Genomic DNA, 19,829 nt, shown 5'->3' on the forward strand with positions numbered 1-19,829 from the left:
AAATTATTTGACAAATTGGAATGTCGCAAAAGTTTCCCTATAATTAAGAATTTTTATAATTATGAAATTAATTACCATATATAAAAATACTCTATTAAAAGGATATTTATTTATATAATAATTACTTCCATATGAATGTATGTAACTGTCAATTCTATTATTTACAATACACATAATATACTTTAATAATGTAAAAAAAATAAAAATTAACATTAACTACTACAAATTTATAGGTCGTGCATCGCACGGGTATCATACTAGTACTATATAATGATAATTCTTTTTTTTTTTTTTGAAATAATTATAATTATTAATGTTTAGAAAACTTAACTGGAGTGTTTGACAAATTTTTGGAAAAAGGGTCAAATAAGCTCTCGAACTTTATCTTAAAAGTCAAATAGGCGCCTAAAATTTTTAAAGATGCAATTAAACTCATCAACATTGTATTTTGGTGCAATGAAGTCTAAAAACCGGTTAGTGACATATTATAACAAGTTACTAGGGTTCCGGTCAACATTCCAGCCAACCACGAGATATTTCCGGCAATAAAGTGACAAGCGACCGTTCTACTTTCGTCGGTGAATAAACATAAGAGTTGGCCGGAATGTTACCGGAACAGGTTACTAACCTTTTTTGGGCTTCATTGCACCAAAATACAATGTTGATGGGTTTAATTGCTACTTTTAGAAGTTTAAGAGCCTAATTGACGTCTTAAGTAAAATTAGAGGGCTTTTTTTTTTTTTTTTTTTTTTTTTTTTGAAGGAAACCAATGTGGTTATATTTAGATATAAACTAAAATAGAGTCAGGTAAGAGAGAGTCCCAATACATAGCCGTAGCCTGTTCAAAAGCAGTAAAAGCTAAACTATGTGCTAAATAATTCATTTAGAGGGCTTATTTAACCCTTTTCCCTAAATTTTTTATGACATTTTTCTTGAATTTCATTTTCTTTTCTTAATTTTTATATTGTGGCAGATGCTATATATAGTAATTGCAATATAACATTTGTCAACCCATATTTAAGTCACCACTTCTTTCAGACAGCTGCACCGCACGTTATTTTATTAGATAGATGCTAATCATATCTTCTGCTATATATATATATATATATATATATATATATATATATATATATATATATATGATGGATTATATGAACCCGGAGGTCCGGATTATACAACCCGAATATATGTTTGAATATAATAAATAAATAATAAATGATAAATATTGTATTAATTGAGCGTATAATGCTATTACAGAGGTTCGAGACGTGTAATAACAGTACAAGTGTTGTAAGAAGGTAGAAGATGATTGAATAGGACACCGGGGGGTGTTTTTATACCCCCCGGCCAGACCGGGCCCGGGTCACGCGGGAGGAGCCGCGGCCCGCGCCGCGGGACTCGCTCCACACGAGGACCCGGTCCTTGGCCGAGCACGGAGCTCGGCCAAGGTGCCGGCCATGGGCTCGGCCGAGCCCACAAGGCTGAGCCCGTGGAGGTCGGCCGCAGGCCGACCCCGGGGTGCCGACCTCACGCCAGGCCGACCCTGCGTAGGCCGACCTTGGGTGTGCTGGCTGACCCCGGGCGCGCCGACCGACCCCATGGTGGTCGGCCTACGTAGGCCGACCCCAGGGTGCCGAGCCCATGTTGGCCGACCCCGGGGTGCCGAGCCCATGTTGGCCGACCCCGGGGTGGTTCGTCACTCCGTATGCATAGTAGCCAGGGACCCCGTGATAGTAGCCGAGGACCCCGGGGAGGTAGTAGCCAAGGACCCAGTGGTAGTTGTCGAGGACCCCAGGGTGGTAGACCCCTCCATGGTCTGTCCGGCCGCGTGCGTAGTCCGCTCGGTGCCGTGTGTGATCCGCTCCATATTTCTTCGCTCCAGGTCCGCTCCGTAATTATTCCATCATCAGTCCCCCACTCTCGGGGCTGCGAGAAGTCGTCAGTCCAAGAGAGTACCAAAGCTGCTTGATAATTACGAGCCCCCCTCGTGTTTTAACGCTCTATCCTTCGTCTATGCTTGCTGTTGTGCAAGCTGTCGCCCGAGCGGCGTCCATGGAGAGCGTGTTGGGGACCCTTCGGGCGCATCTGGGGGTCGAGATGAGGGGTCGCAAAGAGTTGGAGGCGGTGCACAAAGCCATGGGGAGCAAGCGTGCGGCGTTGGAGGGCAAGTATGCCAAGTTGATTGCCAGCTATGTGAGGGAGCGCCGGGCGCATGAGGAGGCTTTGAAGGTAGTCATGTCGAGCTACAGGGACTCCGATATGGGTTTTGAAGGCAGCCCTGTCAAGCTACAAGGACCCCGATGTGGGCTTTGATGACAGCCCTGTCAAGCTACAAGGACTCCGAGGTGTTCATCAAGGATGTGAAGCCCACCTCGCCGAGCATGCGGTGGAGCCCTTTGGGGACCTTCTACGCGACCCCATTGGGAAAGGGCTCGTGGCTATGCAGGGATTGCAGATGTACAATGTGGGAGAGTATGTGATGCAGCGTAGGGTTTAGTTCGTTCTTTACAAGAGAGACGAGACCCTCGACCCCGTGGTGTGGGGTCTCCCGTCTGACCTCAGGAACCTGGAGTCACCAGCCGGCCCGATGGAGATGTTCATTTGACTTCCCCTCGGGGCTCGGCCACGGACCTTCCGTCCCATCCGGACTTGATTTCAGACCTTCCACATGGTGCTTGTGATGATGTCCCTTTGGAGCGGATTCACATTGACCCCGTTGGCGTTGAGGCTCTCCTTCAGCCGGGCGATGGGGAGACGCGGCTCATCCGTATGGCGATAGGCGAGGTCGGACCTCGTACCGCCCCTAGGGTGCACCGCGAGGCCAGCCGAGAACTCTTCAAGATGTCGGCCGAGACCCACTCGAGAGGTCGGCGGGGACCTCCTCGAGAGGTCGGCGCAGACTTCCTCGAGAGGTCGGCGAAGACCTCCCTAAGAGGTCGGTCGAGACCTCGTCGAGAGGTTGGCGGGGACCTCCTCGAGAGGTCGGCGGAGACCCCCTCTAGAGGTCGGCGGAGACCTCGTGGAGGTCGGCCGCAGGCCGACCCCGGGGTGCCGACCTCACGCCAGGCCAACCCCGCGTAGGTCGACCCTGGGTGTGCTGGCTGACCCCGGGCGCGCCGGCCGACCCCATGGTGGTCGGCCTACGTAGGCCGACCCCGGGGTGCCGAGCCCATGTTGGCCGACCCCGCGGTGGTTCGTCACTCCGTATGCATAGTAGCCGGGGACCCCATGATAGTAGCCGAGGACCCCGGGGAGGTAGTAGCCGAGGACCCCATGGTAGTAGTCGAGGACCCCAGGGTGGTAGACCCCTCCATGGTCTGTCCGCTCGGTGCCGTGTGTGATCCACTCCATATTTCTTCGCTCCAGGTCCGCTCCGTAATTATTCCATCAATATATATATATATATATATATATATATATATATATATATATATATATATATATATATATATATATATATATATATATATAATTAAATTATAATAAAGGTATACATTTTTCATTAAATGTTGTACACTTCAATTATAATGGAGAAAATTGTTCCTACTACATTCTTTTTAGACAAAAGCACCTTACACCGTTATAACACCGTTACTATTTACTTCTAACTTTCATAACTCTATCATTATTATTATACACCTATATCTATCTATGATATATTTTTCATATTCTTTAATTATCATTTTATTAAAATCATTATATAATTGCTTTAATTGTTGATTATATTTCTAATTAAATTTCTATGAATGGTTGTTAGAAGTAAACAATTATAGAAGATGGGGAGGCATAAAAATAAATAGACTAGCAAGTGAAGAGTCTATAAAATTGTCCATTGTTGTAGTATATATATCTAGTTGTAGCAGTGAAGGAGAACACAGCAAATAGAACAAACACATTGGTTGGTATCCTCTCTTTCTTTCTACAATGGTAAATCATATGTGTGTGGGTCTATATATATAGGCCCGCAGACGCACTAATATATGTGACCGGTTACTATGTATGTTAGTATTATAGATATTTTATTTATTTATTGTAAAAACAAAGTTTCCGTCGCGAAATGGACGATGAAATTTAATTCTGGTCGCAAATTCTATCGTTAAAATTTTACCTCCAATATTTCGCGGGTTTTATTTTCAATTTGCGCCAAGTTTCGCGACGGAATTAAATTCCGTCGCCCTTTCCGTTGCAAATTTGCAACGGAAGCTATTCGATCGCAAAATCGGTCGCTATATTGCAACGGATTAATATCCGTCGCGATTTTCCGTCGCAATTCGCAATTTTTCTTGTAGTGCACCCGAACCACAAGTGAATACTTCTTCCTTATCAGAATCTTCGTCAAATGATCTGGATCTTCCCATTGCCCTTCGTAAAGGTAAACGTCGTTGTCAAAACCCTATTTCCTCTTTTGTGTCTTATAATCATTTGTCGTTGTCATCTCGCACCTTTGTATCACGTTTAGATTCTATATCAGTTCCAAACACTTTGAGTCAGGCTTTAGCACATGATGGGTGGAGACAAGCAATGGAGGAGGAGATGGCTGCTCTTGAAGACGACCATACTTGGGATTTGGTACCCCTCCTGGTCGGTAAGGCTGCAGTTGGTTGCAAGTGGGTTTATGTTGTGAAAATGAACCCTGATGGGGATGTGGCTAGACTTAAAGCTCGTCTAGTAGCAAAGGGATATACACAAACTTATGGTGTTGATTATACAGAAACTTTCTCCCCGGTAGCTAAGATAGCTTCAGTTCATATCTTTATTTCTTTAGATGCGTCTAACCATTGGCCTCTGTATCAGCTAGATGTCAAAAATGCATTTTTTCATGGTGATTTGGTTGAGGAAGTCTACATGGAGCAACCGTCTGGGTTTGTTGCTCAGGGGGAGTTTGGAAGAGTGTGTAAATTGAAAAAGTCTCTATATGGCCTGAAGCAATCTCCACGAGCTTGGTTTGGGAGGTTTAGTAGTGTGATTATGGAGTTTGGTATGCAAAGGAGTCAGTGTGATCATACTGTCTTTTTCAAGCATACTAATGATGGGTGCATTCTCTTGATTGTTTATGTTAATGATATAGTAATCACAGGCAATTGTGCAGTAGGTATTGAAACTCTTAAATCTTTCCTCAAAGAAAAGTTTCACACGAAAGATTTGGGAGTGTTAAAGTATTTTTTAGGGATTGAAGTTGCTCGCTCTCGGAAAGGAATATTTCTCTCCCAAAGGAAATATGTGCTAGATCTGCTTGATGATACTGGGTTGTTGGGGTCAAAACCATGTGAGACCCCTATGGAGCAAGGTGTGAAACTTGTGGCTGGTGAGGGGGAGGCCTTTGATTCTCCAGAAATATATAGGAAGTTGGTGGGAAAGTTGAATTATCTCACCATTACACGTCATGATATTGCTTTCCCAGTCAGTGTGGTAAGTCAGTTCATGCAAGCACTCATGCGAACTCATTGGGAGGCAGCAGTTCGAATTGTAAAGTATCTTAAGAATGCACCAAGTAAAGGCATTCTATATGCTGATCATGGACATGCGAGAGTTGAGGCATTTTCAGATGCTGATTGGGCAGGTTCGTTGAGTGACAGGAAGTCTACAACAAGGTATTGTGTGTTCGTAGGAGGTAATTTGGTTTCTTGAAAAAGCAAGAAACAGACTGTTGTGGCTCGGTCCAGTGCAGAATCTGAGTATAGGCAATGACTCATGTGACATGTGAAATAACTTGGGTACACAATATGTTGAAGGAGGTTGGTGTGGAAGTGATGAAGCCCATACGTTTATGGTGTGATAATCAAGCAGCTATACACATTTCAAACAATCCAGTGTTCCATGAGCGTACCAAGCATATTGAGGTAGATTGTCATTTTGTGCGTGAAAAGATTCAACAAGGCCTCATTTCCATGGCTCATGTTCGTAGCGGCGATCAACTAGCTGATGTGTTAACCAAATGGCTTAACAGGGACAGGGTTGAGTATATTTGTAACAAGCTATGCATGATTAATATCTATGCTCCAGCTTGAGGAGGAGTGTTAGAAGTAAACAGTTATAGAAAATGGGAAGGCATAGAAATAAATAGACTAGCAAGTGAAGAGTCTATAAAACTGTCCATTGTTGTAGTGTATATATCTAGTAAGTGAACAAACACATTGGTTGATATCCTCTCTTTCTTTCTACAATGGTAAATCATATGTGTGTGGGTCTATATATATAGGCCCGTACACGCACTAATATATGTGACCGGTTACTATGTATGTTAGTATTATAGATATTTTATTTATTTATTGTAAAAACAAAGTATATATTATATCAAAATTGTTTACATTATTAATAAACAAAATATAAATTTTGTTCATCTCTATAATTTTTAAATACGAAGATTAAAATTTACTACTTTCAGAATTGCGAAATAAAATTTGAACTATAACTTGTAATTATTTGCATTTATCAATTTTTTAATATTAAACATAAATTTTCGCACATCGCGCGTACAAAATGCTAGTTTTATTAGATAGATGCTAATCATATCTTTCGCTATTATATATTTATTTATATATTATTAAATTAGCAAAATTATTTCATTCTGAAAGACTTAGATTTAGATTTGTGCGGGATGCCGAGATTGGATAGTTGTTTATCTTTGGATTTAGAATGTATTTAATCAAATAGTGCCATATAAAGTGATAAATATTATAATTGATAGGGTACGATTAAATAAGAATAACGGTAATGCGCGAATTGCGCAATAAGACATTACGAGTTACACAATTAGGTATTACAAGATACACAAGTATAAAATTACAAGTTGCACAATCAGACATTATAAGATGCAAAGTTCAGAATGGAGATAGCACCCAAAATAGTCCCTCAATTATGTCCTAATTCTCAAATTGGTTCTCAACTACCAATTCACCCAAAATGGTCCTTAAACTATGCATAAATGTACTCAATTTAGTTATCAGCATAAGCAATATTGGAGGACTAAAATAAGTAAATTTTACATAGTTGAAGGACCATTTTGGATGAATTGATAGTTGAGTATTAATTTGAGAATTACGAAATAGTTAATGGACCATTATAGGTATTGACACATCTAAAATACAAAAGTAAATACAGTAATACTTGTAAGTTGCACAAAAGGTAGCTCCCAAGGAAAATGTGGTTCTCATTTTATCTTGCCCATAATTGACAAATGTAAATGGAAGAAATGTTATATCATATCAAAGTACAATTAAATAGCCTCTGCGTCTTCTACTTGCTATTTTTATTTTGGTCAAGCGGGGAGAGCTGACATGTTCATATACAGAAATGATCAAAATTAAGAAATCCAAAAGTGATTAGAGTATGACATTAAAGAATTGAAGTATATATGATCAAACCAATACAGCTATGTAGAGAATCGATGATTGAGGTTTTTGTAATATTATATTGCACCACTATTTGAGTTGTTTCCCTTGTTGACAATTCCATGCATATAATGAACATTATATTTTAATTGTTCCCATGTTGGCAGTTGACAATTTCATGCAACAACTATTTCCCAGTTTTTGCAGTCTGCTATAAATACGTTTGCCATTCAATCCCCTATGGTCATCATCAGCTCACAGCTGAATAACAAAGCATTAAGTTAATTGGTAGAGTTTTTTAGGCAAGACATGAGGAGCCGCGGTGGTGGCCTCACCGGAGGTCGCCGGTTGCCACACATCTTGGTGGTCTTAGCCTTGTTGACTATTTCTAATGTAGTTTCTGGAGAAACTAGTTATTTATATTCTTCACCTTCGCCTCCTGTGTATCAATACAAATCTCCTCCTCCACCTTCTCCGTCTCCACCACCTCCCTATGAGTATAAGTCTCCACCACCACCAGTGCAATCGCCTCCCCCACCATATGTATACAAGTCTCCTCCGCCACCATCACCATCACCTCCCCCACCATATGCTTACAAGTCTCCCCCACCACCTTCACCTTCACCTCCACCTCCATACTATTACAAATCACCCCCACCTCCTTCACCTTCACCTCCACCTCCTTACTATTACAAATCTCCACCGCCACCCTCACCTTCCCCTCCGCCACCTTACTACTACAAATCTCCTCCACCACCCTCACCATCTCCTCCTCCACCTTATTACTACAAATCTCCCCCACCTCCTTCACCATCTCCTCCTCCACCTTATTACTATAAATCTCCACCACCACCTTCACCATCCCCTCCTCCGCCATACTATTATAAATCACCTCCTCCACCCTCACCTTCACCGCCACCCCCTACTACTACACCTCTCCACCTCCACCCAAGAAATCACCACCCCCTCCTTATTACTACACCTCTCCCCCACCCCCAGTAAAATCACCACCCCCTACATACCATTACTCATCACCACCACCACCTGTAAAGTCTCCTCCTCCACCATACTACTACACCTCTCCACCACCACCCAAGAAATCACCACCTCCTCCTTACTACTATGTATCTCCTCCTCCACCAATTAAATCACCCCCTCCTCCATACTACTACTCTTCTCCACCCCCACCAAAAAAGTCTCATACTCCATACTATTACACTTCCCCACCACCACCCAAGAAATCCCCTCCATCTCCCTATTACTACACCTCACCACCACCACCAACTCATTATTATCCTCCACACTATGATCAATTAGTGGTTAAAGTTGTTGGAAAAGTGTACTGCTTCAAGTGTTACGATTGGGCATATCCGAAGAAATCCCATAACATGAAACATCTCAAAGGTAGGATTTTCCCTTCAACCATTTTCACAATTGTATGGTTAGTTTTTTAATTATATATTTTTTTTAAGTTTTAGCAAAATTCTCATTTAATTTGCAATGGATCGGACTTTTAATATAAACCAAAACTTATAGTGTAATAATATTTCTTTTCTTAATAATTATTATCAACTTATTAATTGGTCACTCTTCATTGAAATTTCTTGAAATAGGTGCAATAGTTGAAGTAACTTGTATGGCGGATAAAAAGAAAATTGTGGCATATGGAACCACCAAGATCAATGGAAAGTATAGCATTGAAGTTAAAGGGTTTGACTACAGGAAATACGGAGGAAAGTCATGCAAGGCTAAACTTCACACACCACCCAAGGGTTCCAAGTGTAACATCCCTACTAACTTTCATACGGGCATTAAGGGTGCTACACTAAGAATCAAATCAAAGACACATTATGAAGTTGTTCTATATGCAAAACCATTTGCTTATGCCCCAAAGACTCCTTATGAGAAATGTGAGAAGCCCAAACCCACCCCTATTCCATACTACTACAAATCTCCCCCACCACCAACTTACTACTACAAATCACCGCCGCCTCCTTCACCATTGCCTAAACCAACATATTCATATAAGTCACCTCCACCACCATCCACTTATTACTACAAGTCTCCTCCACCCCCATCTCCATCACCACCACCACCATATTATTACAAATCTCCTCCTCCACCTTCACCATCTCCTCCTCCACCTTATTATTATAAATCCCCACCTCCTCCTTCACCGTCACCTCCACCACCATACTATTACAGGTCTCCACCTCCTCCATCACCATCACCTCCACATCTATACTATTATAAGTCTCCACCACCCCCATCCTCATCACCACCACCACCACCCTATTATTACAAATCTCCTCCTCCGCCATCTCCTTCTCCTCCTCCACCCTACTATTACAAGTCACCACCACCTCCATCACCGTCACCCCCGCCACCATACTATTATAAGTCTTCACCACCCACATCTCCATCACCACCACCACCCTACTACTACAAGTCTCCACCTCCTCCATCACCATCACCCCCGCCACCATACTATTATAAGTCTCCACCACCCCCATCTTCATCACCACCACCACCCTACTACTACAAGTCTCCACCTCCTCCATCACCATCACCCCCGCCACCATACTATTATAAGTCTCCGCCACCTCCATCTCCATCACCACCACCACCCTACTACTACAAGTCTCCACCTCCTCCATCACCATCACCCCCGCCACCATACTATTATAGGTCTCCACCACCTCCATCTCCATCGCCACCACCACCCTACTACTACAAATCCCCTCCTCCACCCTCACCCTCTCCTCCTCCACCCTACTATTACAAGTCTCCACCTCCTCCGTCACCATCACCCCCACCACCATACTACTACAAGTCTCCACCACCACCATCGCCATCTCCTCCACCTCCATACTACTATCAATCCCCTCCTCCACCATCTCCTTCTCCCCCTCCACCGTATTACTACCATTCACCTCCCCCACCATCCCCATCTCCCCCTCAACCAACATACATTTATGCTTCTCCACCCCCACCAACCAAGTACTAAACTTTAATAATTTCTCTTCCACTTTGTGTTGTATACCAGGTAAATGATAATTAATTTTGTATACATTTTTATTTATGTTGTATTATCCACTCGAAGCTCTTATTTAATACATTTTTAATTTTTCAGATCTTCCATCCAAATATCCAATTGTGGAATAAATGAAGGCTTCTTGAAAGGAAGATCCGGACATCATTTAATATAATTTATTTGTTAAATAAAGGCTCGGTCCTTATTGTATTCTTCCCAAACTTGTATCGTTTTATATGATAGAGGTTTTAAATAGATTCATTTCCATGAGATCAAAATTTGTTTGTGATGGTAATTGGGATGTAACCACGGTTAATAAGTTAAATTCATAATTTTTTTATGAGTTAATTTCAAGAATGCTACCTTGATTATTGACATTTACCAATTTTTATTCTCAACTTTCAATTGCACCATAAATGTTTTCTTCCCGACCTTTACCAAATTTCATATCTACTTTCAATTTGACCATAAATGGTCTTTGACTATTGATTTTGTTATAAATTTGTTCTTTCGATAAAATATTAATTTAGTAAACATTAAGTTTACGGACAATAATGTAAATATTGAGTTCTTGTTGAGATGGGTAAAATGGGTTCACAAACTTAATACACTGGATTCATCATTAGTGGAATGTGAAGAACCAAAATTTTACATTATTACCCTAAAATTTAATATTTAATAAGTAGATATTATTTAACTTGATGTCCAAATTTGGAACAAAATAAATAGTCAAAAAATCATTTATAGTCAAATTGAAAGTCGATGATAAAAATTACTAAAGGTCAATAATGAAGGAACCATCAATCAATTTATCCCTTATTAATATTACATGCACTTTTCCTCATTAGTATTACATTTTCGCTCATAATAAATCAATTTATCCATGATTAGTATTAGACTTCCCCTCATAAGTAATTCTTCAAGACCTAAATATTATATTTTGATATGAAAGTATTATACTTTTGCTCATAAGTATTATACTTTATATTTCATATAAGTAACAATCAATTTATCCCTTATTAGTATTTCACTTTTTTTCAATAAGTATTACACTTTTCCGGCCTCATAAATAAAAATCAATCAATTTATCCTGATTAGTATTATATATATTTTCCTCATAAATAACTCTTCAATATATGAATATTACATGTTGATTTAAAAGTATTACACAATATTTTTCTTAAAAGTATCATTTTTTTCTATAAGTATTACATTTTTTTTTTATCATAAGTAAAAATTAATTTATCTCTTCTAATTAGTATTATACTTTTCATCCAGACTCGATCCATCTCACGAATAAAAATTTATGAGATGATCTCCGGATACTCACCTTTAAGGATTGCTTTGGACACACAATTCCTAATACTTGTGAGCTATCGCCCTCCTTAAAAGGTTAATTTCTCCAGGTGTTTTAAAATCTTATATTCTTATGTATCAAAATATAACAAATTTAAAGTTACTTTCAAAATATTTTTGTCAATCTTTTCACATGTCCTTTTTAAGTTGTTTACTTGTATATCACATTACAGACGCTGTCATTTCATCATTAACATATGATGTTACACCGATCAATTAAGTAACAATATATATAATTCAAAATTTTATCCGTTCTACAATAATATGATTTTTAAAATTCTACAATTTTATAAATATATTGAGAAAGTTTGGTTCCAATACACTAATTTCAAAATTCACTAACGTATCAGTAAAATTTTGAATATTCAGATGTTTGTGAATTTGTCGACGACAAGTTAAAAAATTAATTAAATAGTGTCATATAAAGAGATATATAAATATTATAATTAATAGTTAGGGGCATGATCAAATGAGAATCACAGTTTCTGAACTGCACAATCAGATATTATAAGTTGCACAATCAGTCATCACAAGATGCACAATTATAAAATTTACAAATTGCACAATCAGACATTACAAGATACACAATCTAAAATACAAAAATAATTAGCTAGAGAAATGCATATTTCTAAGAGCAAAATCAGACATTACAAATTGCCCAAAAGATAGTTCTACACGGGAAATGTGGTTCTCATTTCCACATGCCCAATCTTTATTTTCGTTAATGGGGGGTAGCTGACATGTTCATATAAGAAATGATCAAAATTAAGAATTGCAGAAGTGATTAGAGTATGATATTAAAGAAGTATGATAATCAAGCCGGCCAAACAGCTATGTAGAGAGTTGATTATTCAGATTTTTATAAAATTATATTGCTCCACTATTTGAGATGTTTCCCCTGTTTGACAATTTCATGCATTATAATGATTGATCATTATATCTTAGTTGTTCCCCAGTTGGCAGTTGACAGTTGACAATTTCATCCAACGACTAGTTCACACTTCTTGAAGTTTGCTATAAATACCTTTGCCATTCAATCCCCTCTGGTCATCATCAGCTCACAGCTGAATAACAAAGCTTAAGTTGTAGAGTTTTTTGGTAAGAAATGAGGAGTCGCGGTGGTGGCCTCACCAGAGGTCGCCGGTTGCCACACATCTTGGTGGTGTTAGCCTTGTTGGCTATCTCTAATGTAGTTTCTGGAGACACTAGTTATTCGTATTCTTCACCTCCGCCTCCTGTGTATCAATACAAATCTCCTCCACCACCTTCTCCGTCTCCACCACCTCCCTATGAGTATAAGTCTCCACCACCGCCTGTGCAATCGCCTCCCCCACCATATGTATATAACTCTCCTCCGCCGCCATCACCATCACCTCCACCACCATATGCTTACAAGTCTCCCCCACCACCCTCACCTTCCCCTCCTCCACCTTACTACTACAAATCTCCTCCACCACCTTCGCCATCACCTCCACCACCATATGTTTACAAGTCTCCCCCACCACCTTCACCTTCCCCTCCTCCACCTTATTACTACAAATCTCCCCCACCACCTTCGCCATCACCTCCACCACCATATGTTTACAAGTCTCCCCCACCACCCTCACCTTCCCCTCCTCCACCTTACTACTACAAATCTCCTCCACCACCTTCACCATCTCCTCCTCCACCATATTACTACAAATCTCCTCCACCACCTTCACCACCACCTCCACCACCTTATTACTATAAATCTCCTCCACCACCTTCACCATCTCCTCCTCCCCCTTATTAGTATAAATCTCCTCCTCCACCATCACTATCTCCTCCTCCACCATACTATTATAAATCTCCTCCTCCACCCTCACCTTCACCGCCACCCCCCTACTACTACACCTCTCCACCTCCACCCAAGAAATCACCACCCCCTCCTTATTACTACACCTCTCCCCCACCACCAGTTAAATCACCACCCCCTCCATACCATTACTCATCACCACCACCACCTATAAAGTCTCCTCCTCCACCATACTACTACACCTCTCCACCACCACCCAAGAATTCACCCCCTCCTCCATACTACTACTCTTCTCCACCACCACCTAAAAAGTCTCCTACTCCATACTATTACACTTCCCCACCACCACCCAAGAAATCCACTCCATCTCCGTATTATTACGCCTCACCACCACCACCAACTCATTATTATCCTCCACATTATGATCAATTAGTGGTTAAAGTTGTTGGAAAAGTGTACTGCTTCAAATGTTACGATTGGGCATATCCTAAGAAATCCCATAACATGAAACATCTCAAAGGTATTAGGATTTTCCCTTCAACCATTTTCACAACAATTGTATGATTGGTGTTTCAAATTATATTTCTTTTTAGGTTTTATTGGCAAAGCTTTCTTTTGATTTGCAATGGACTTTTAATACAAAACATATATACTAATATTTATTTTCTTTATAAACATCTACATATTAATTCATCACTCTTGATTGACATTTCTTGATATAGGTGCAATAGTTGAGGTAACATGTATGGCCGGTGAAAAGAAAATTGTGGCATATGGAACCACCAAGATCAATGGAAAGTATAGCGTTGAAGTTAAAGGGTTTGACTACAGGAAATATTGAGGAAAGGCATGCAAGGCTAAACTTCACACACCACCCAAGGGTTCCAAGTGTAACATCCCTACTAACTTTCATATGGGCATTAAGGGTGCTACACTGCTAAGAGTAAAATCAAAGACACTTTATGAGGTTGTTCTCTATGCAAAACCATTTGCTTATGCCCCAAAGACTCCTTTTGAAAAATGTGAAAAGCCCAAACCTTCCCCTTTTCCATACTATTACAAATCTCCGCCACCACCAACTTACTACTACAAATCACCACCCCCTCCTTCACCAACCTATTTATATAAGTCACCTCCACCACCATCCACTTATTACTACAAGTCTCCACCACCCCCATCTCCATCACCACCACCACCACCATATTACTACAAATCTCCTCCTCCCCCATCACCATCACCCCCGCCACCATACTATTATAAGTCTCCTCCTCCACCATCTCCATCTCCTCCCCCACCCTACTATTACAAATCACCACCTCCCCCATCACCATCACCCCCGCCACCATACTATTATAAGTCTCCACCACCCCCATCTCCATCGCCACCACCACCCTACTACTACAAATCTCCTCCTCCACCCTCACCATCTCCTCCCCCACCCTACTATTACAAATCTCCACCTCCTCCATCACCATCACCCCCGCCACCATACTATTATAAGTCTCCACCACCCCCATCTCCATCACCGCCACCACCATACTACTACAAATCTTCTCCTCCACCCTCACCATCTCCTCCGCCACCATACTATTATAAGTCTCCACCACCCCCATCTCCATCACCACCACCACCATACTACTACAAATCTCCTCCTCCACCCTCGTCATCTCCTCCGCCACCATACTATTATAAGTCTCCACCACCCCCATCTCCATCGCCACCACCACCTTACTACTACAAATCTCCTCCTCCACCCTCACCGTCTCCTCCTCCACCATACTTTTACAAGTCCCCACCTCCTCCATCACCATCACCCCCACCACCATACTACTACAAGTCTCCACCACCACCATCGTCATCTCCTCCACCTCCGTACTACTATCAATCCCCTCCTCCACCATCCCCATCCCCTCCACAACCAACATACATTTACGCTTCTCCACCCCCACCAACCAAGTACTAAGCTTTAATTGCTCTTCCGCTATGTTTTGTATACCAGGTAAATGATATTTAATTTTGAATTCATTTTTATTATTGTTGTATCATCCACTCGAATCTCTTATTTAATAAATTTTTAATTTTTCAGATCTTCCATCCAATAGTTGTGGAATAAATGAAGGCCTCAAGAAAGGAAGATTCGGACATCATTTAATATAATTTATTTGTGAAATTAAGGATCCGTCCTCATTGCATTTAACAGCTTTGTTTCTTAATTACAATGTAGACCAACTTATGTCTAATTTTTTTTATTAATATCTTTCCCATAATATATCTTATTGTATCATTTTATATGAAAGAGGTTTGAAAGAGTTATTCATTTCCATGAGATCAAAATTTGATTGCGATGTTGGGATGTAACCACTGTTAATAAATTAAATCTTATGTCTAATTCTTTATTAATATCTTTCACATATATCATCTTATTGTATCATTTTATATGAAAGAGGTTTGAAAGAGGTTTGAAAGAGATTCATTTCCATGAGATCAAAATTTGTTTATGATGTTGGGATGTAACCACTGTTAATAAATTATATTCATAATTTTTAGATGAGTTAATTTCAGGAATGGTCCCTTGACTATTGAGACTTATCAATTTTTATTCTTAATTTTTAATTGGATTATAAATAGTTCACTGATTATTAACGTTTACCAATTTTCATTCTCGCCTTTCAATTTGATTATAAATGGTCTCTTGACTACTGATTTTGTTCAAAATTCTGATCATCCAGTTAAATATCAATTTAGTAAACATTAAATTTAAGTGTAATGATATCGTAAATTGAACCGAGGGTTACGATTACACTATGAATACGTATGTTTGTGAACGAGTAGAATAGAGCACTCGTAGGCCAGTCGGTCGGTCTACCGGACGACGGCTGAGCGATCTGAGGCTGAGTAGTATGACAAGTGCTTAAGTGGTTACAAGTAGCTGGTTGCAATGTAGTAAGTAGTAGTTGTAATGAGATGAAGATGAAGATGAAGATCTCAAAAATGAGGAGGACACCCTCCTATTTATAATAACTAAGTCGGTCTACGCATTCAATGCACCTGCTGCAAGTGGCTTGATGTGTCGTCCTCTCGTTGGCTTGGTTAGGCGGTCACTCTGCAACTACTCGTAGGTTGACTGACCGGGTGACAGAGCCGCCTTACCTGCAAGCTGTCAGTCGTCGTTCTACAAGTGCAAGTTGGACCTTATAACTTGTCGTGTAAGTAATGTTTTTCGGCTTTGTAGGTTGCGTCACATTGTATGCCGACCGGTCCACCTACGGTAGACTGGCCGGGTGGCTCTCCGTCGGGGCGGTTCCAAGGATGACTCGAGAGCATCTTCTTTTGTCACGAGGCCTATCGGTACGAGTGGTACGGTTGATCACAAATGATTTAGTACAATCGGGTTGATGGTCGTGACGGACCGGTTGAGTGACTTCTTGATGGACCAGCTGTACGGATCAATCCTTTATGCGTATTTACCCATCAGGTAATAATGTAAAAAAATTGACTTCTTGTTGAGATGGGCGTGCAATTTGAGTTCATAAACTTAATACATTGGGTTCATCATTAGTGGGAATGTGAAGAACCAAAATTTTACATTATTACCCTTAAATTTAATGTTTAAAAAATAGATATTTAACTAGAGGACCAAATTTATAACAAAATCCAATAGTCAATGGATCATTTATGGTCAAATTGAAAGTCAATAATTAACATTATTGGTAAAAGTTAATAATCAATGGACCATTTATGGTCAATTAAAATTTGACGATAAAAATTGATAAATATCAATAATCAAGAGATCATTCCTAGATTTAACTCCTTTTAGATTTTCTCATCCATCCACAAAAAGATTATTCTCAGCAAAAATTGTCCTGTCATCGGGAGATTTTGAATAAGTGATGACAAAAACTCATTTAAAACTGTGTCATGGATCATTATACATGACACGCACGAGTCAAGTTTCAATCACTTTCCAAGTAACCATCAATCAATTTATCCTTAAATAATATTACGCACACTTTTCCTCATTGGTATTTCATTTTCAATTTATCCATGATTAATATTTCACTTCCCCTTCATAAGTAACCATTCAAGCCCTAAATATTATATTTTGATATATGAAAGTATTACATTGTTTTTTCAAAAAGTATCACATTTTTCCTCATAAATATTATATATACTTTATTTTATAAGTAACAATCAATTTTTGTCTTATTATTATTTCACTTTTCGTCAATAAGCATTATACTTTCGCTTATAAATAACAATCAATCATTTTATCCTAATTAGTATTTGCCTCATAAGTAACTCTTCAACATTATTATCATTTATTATGTTTCTCTATGCGCTCTGTCTATTAAGACTCAATTATTAATAATTCCATTCCACATTATCATATGTCATTTTTGTTATGTTTTTTTCTTTAAAATTTTACTGAGCAACATCTCTATACTTGTAAATTTTTTAGGGTTTGTGTACACACCTAAACAAATTTATTTGTTACATTCTTTGTTAACATAAAAAAAAAAAAAATGGATTGTCTATGTGCTAACAAGAAATAATTAGCTCGTGGGATATATTAAATAAAGAAAACAAAAGCTAATATATATGTCCCGTGTCTCACTCTTGCAAAATTTATAAAACTAAGCCTCCATAAAAGAAAGAGTCAATATACGCTAGCCGAGTTTCAACCCATACGAAAAGTGAGATATTTGCCATTTTCATATAATACATTTTACATCCTAGAAGAATAATTAAATATGTTTTAATTTTACATATATTTTTATGACAATAAATTTTTTAAAAAAATATTATTACTAATTCCAGATCCTACCTACCAATTCAAGAAAATTTGAATCCAAAAACTCACCCGCAAACATGGAATATATTTTGTATTAATTTTAATACGATAAAAAATTGCAATGAAAAAAAATATTAACATGATAGCAAGAACATGAGCTATAAATACACATCTCATTTTGCATTATCAATATATTTAATTAATCTCAACATCTTAACGAGTGAATTATATTTTCCTTGAAAATGTCAAGCAATAATTAATCTCACTTGGGGAATGATCCTCCTATAAACTTGATTAGGGAGTGACAACCTAGTCTAAGTTTAAGGAGTTGATCAACCATGCTTCACCTTTGAGAAAAGGAGAGTGTGTGATGTTAAGAACACCAAGTGTTCGATGAAATGCCTCTTAGACATTCTTGAGTCATGAGAATGTCCTTAAATATTCTAGAAGTTTGGGATGACCTTCATAAAGGCTTTCTTATCGTTATATGACATCTATCAGCTTTTGGCTCCCAATTTGATTTAATTTTCATGATCTACCTTTAGTTCCTATCCACCTCTAATTTCTTATCATTTGTATTCATTAAAGTGTGTTGTTTAATATTGTGTTTGTATCCATATCTACCCTATGTTTTGGCTAGATTTCCATGAGGAACATCAATATCTTATGCTTGGAACCCTAACGCTCTACTCCTATCACCAATCCTTGTGAGAATGATATCCCGTATAAAGATATATATCCGTCCTCTAATACATCCACTCACCTAAAATGTTACTTCATCAACTACGTTCTAATAAGAAATAATTAGCTCGTGGGATAGATTAAACGAAGAAAACAATACCTAATACATTCCGTGTCTCACTCTTGCAAAATTTAAAAAAGTAAGCTTCTATGAGAGATCGAAAGAGTCATTATGCACTAGTAGCCGAGTTTCAACGGTCAAATTACTTATTAGTTCCTTGTATTATAGTGTTTTGTTCAATTTAGTCCTTCTACTTTAATTTTGCTCAGATTAGTCCCTATATTTTAAAAAATGTAACAATTAAAGACAACAGCGGATGTGAGCAAATATTTATGTGTTTATTTTGGGCATATTAATGTAATATATTGCTGGTAATAATAATTAATATTAAATATTTATAAAATAATATATGAGTTGGCATGTAAGTATGATGACATGGGAGAGATAATGTCACATAGGCTATTGTACTTAATTGTTTCACTTTTTAAAGTACAGAGATTAAATTGAACAAAATTAAGGTAAAAGGACTAAATTGAACAAAACACTACAACACAGGGACCTCATAGGTACTTTGACCGGTTTCAACAATTCGAATTTGATCTACGATGAAGGTATCTCCGTTTTCTGCGGAGACAGTTTTTTTTTAAATAATTTTTAAATAATTATTTTATTCAAAAATTCTTTTAAAAAATATTTTAAAATTGGATAACTTGTTAGAAACTGAGAAAACTGGCAATTTGATGAAATTGCATGAAATGATTTAGTTTAGGGATTCAATTGTAGTTTTTTAAGATTTC

At 38.8% G+C, this 19,829-nt stretch overlaps 3 protein-coding genes across 4 annotated transcripts; 2 read left to right on the forward strand and 1 right to left on the reverse strand.

Moving 5' to 3' along the window:
• Positions 1-7,740: 7,740 nt before the first annotated feature.
• LOC109180036 lies at positions 7,741-13,713 on the reverse strand. Its single transcript, XM_019329521.1, has 2 exons — positions 13,698-13,713; positions 7,741-8,226 (listed from the first exon to the last, which is right to left on the reverse strand). The coding sequence occupies exon 2, from the start codon at positions 8,206-8,208 to the stop codon at positions 7,741-7,743; it is 468 nt and encodes a 155-aa protein (XP_019185066.1). The 5' UTR covers positions 8,209-8,226; positions 13,698-13,713.
• Positions 8,354-10,338, forward strand: LOC109180038 (extensin-2-like; the record flags this gene model as incomplete). The annotated part of the gene is made up of 2 exons (XM_019329522.1): positions 8,354-8,735; positions 8,945-10,338. Coding segments are annotated over 2 exons (1,776 nt in total), but the record flags the coding sequence as incomplete, so codon positions are not given.
• On the forward strand, positions 12,715-15,840 carry LOC109180087 (extensin-2-like). Of its 2 annotated transcripts, none has more exons than XM_019329594.1 (4): positions 12,715-13,036; positions 14,628-14,902; positions 15,191-15,497; positions 15,585-15,840. In XM_019329594.1, the coding sequence occupies exons 1-3, from the start codon at positions 12,827-12,829 to the stop codon at positions 15,459-15,461; spliced, it is 756 nt and encodes a 251-aa protein (XP_019185139.1). In that variant the 5' UTR covers positions 12,715-12,826; the 3' UTR covers positions 15,462-15,497; positions 15,585-15,840. The 2 variants fall into 2 exon arrangements, with proteins under 2 accessions (XP_019185139.1, XP_019185138.1); XM_019329593.1 differs by having other exon boundaries at positions 12,725-13,036; positions 14,628-15,046.
• Positions 15,841-19,829: the final 3,989 nt, after the last annotated feature.

Source organism: Ipomoea nil, unplaced genomic scaffold (assembly GCF_001879475.1).
Source record: "Ipomoea nil cultivar Tokyo-kokei standard unplaced genomic scaffold, Asagao_1.1 scaffold0987, whole genome shotgun sequence".
NCBI classification, from domain to species: Eukaryota; Viridiplantae; Streptophyta; class Magnoliopsida; order Solanales; family Convolvulaceae; genus Ipomoea; species Ipomoea nil.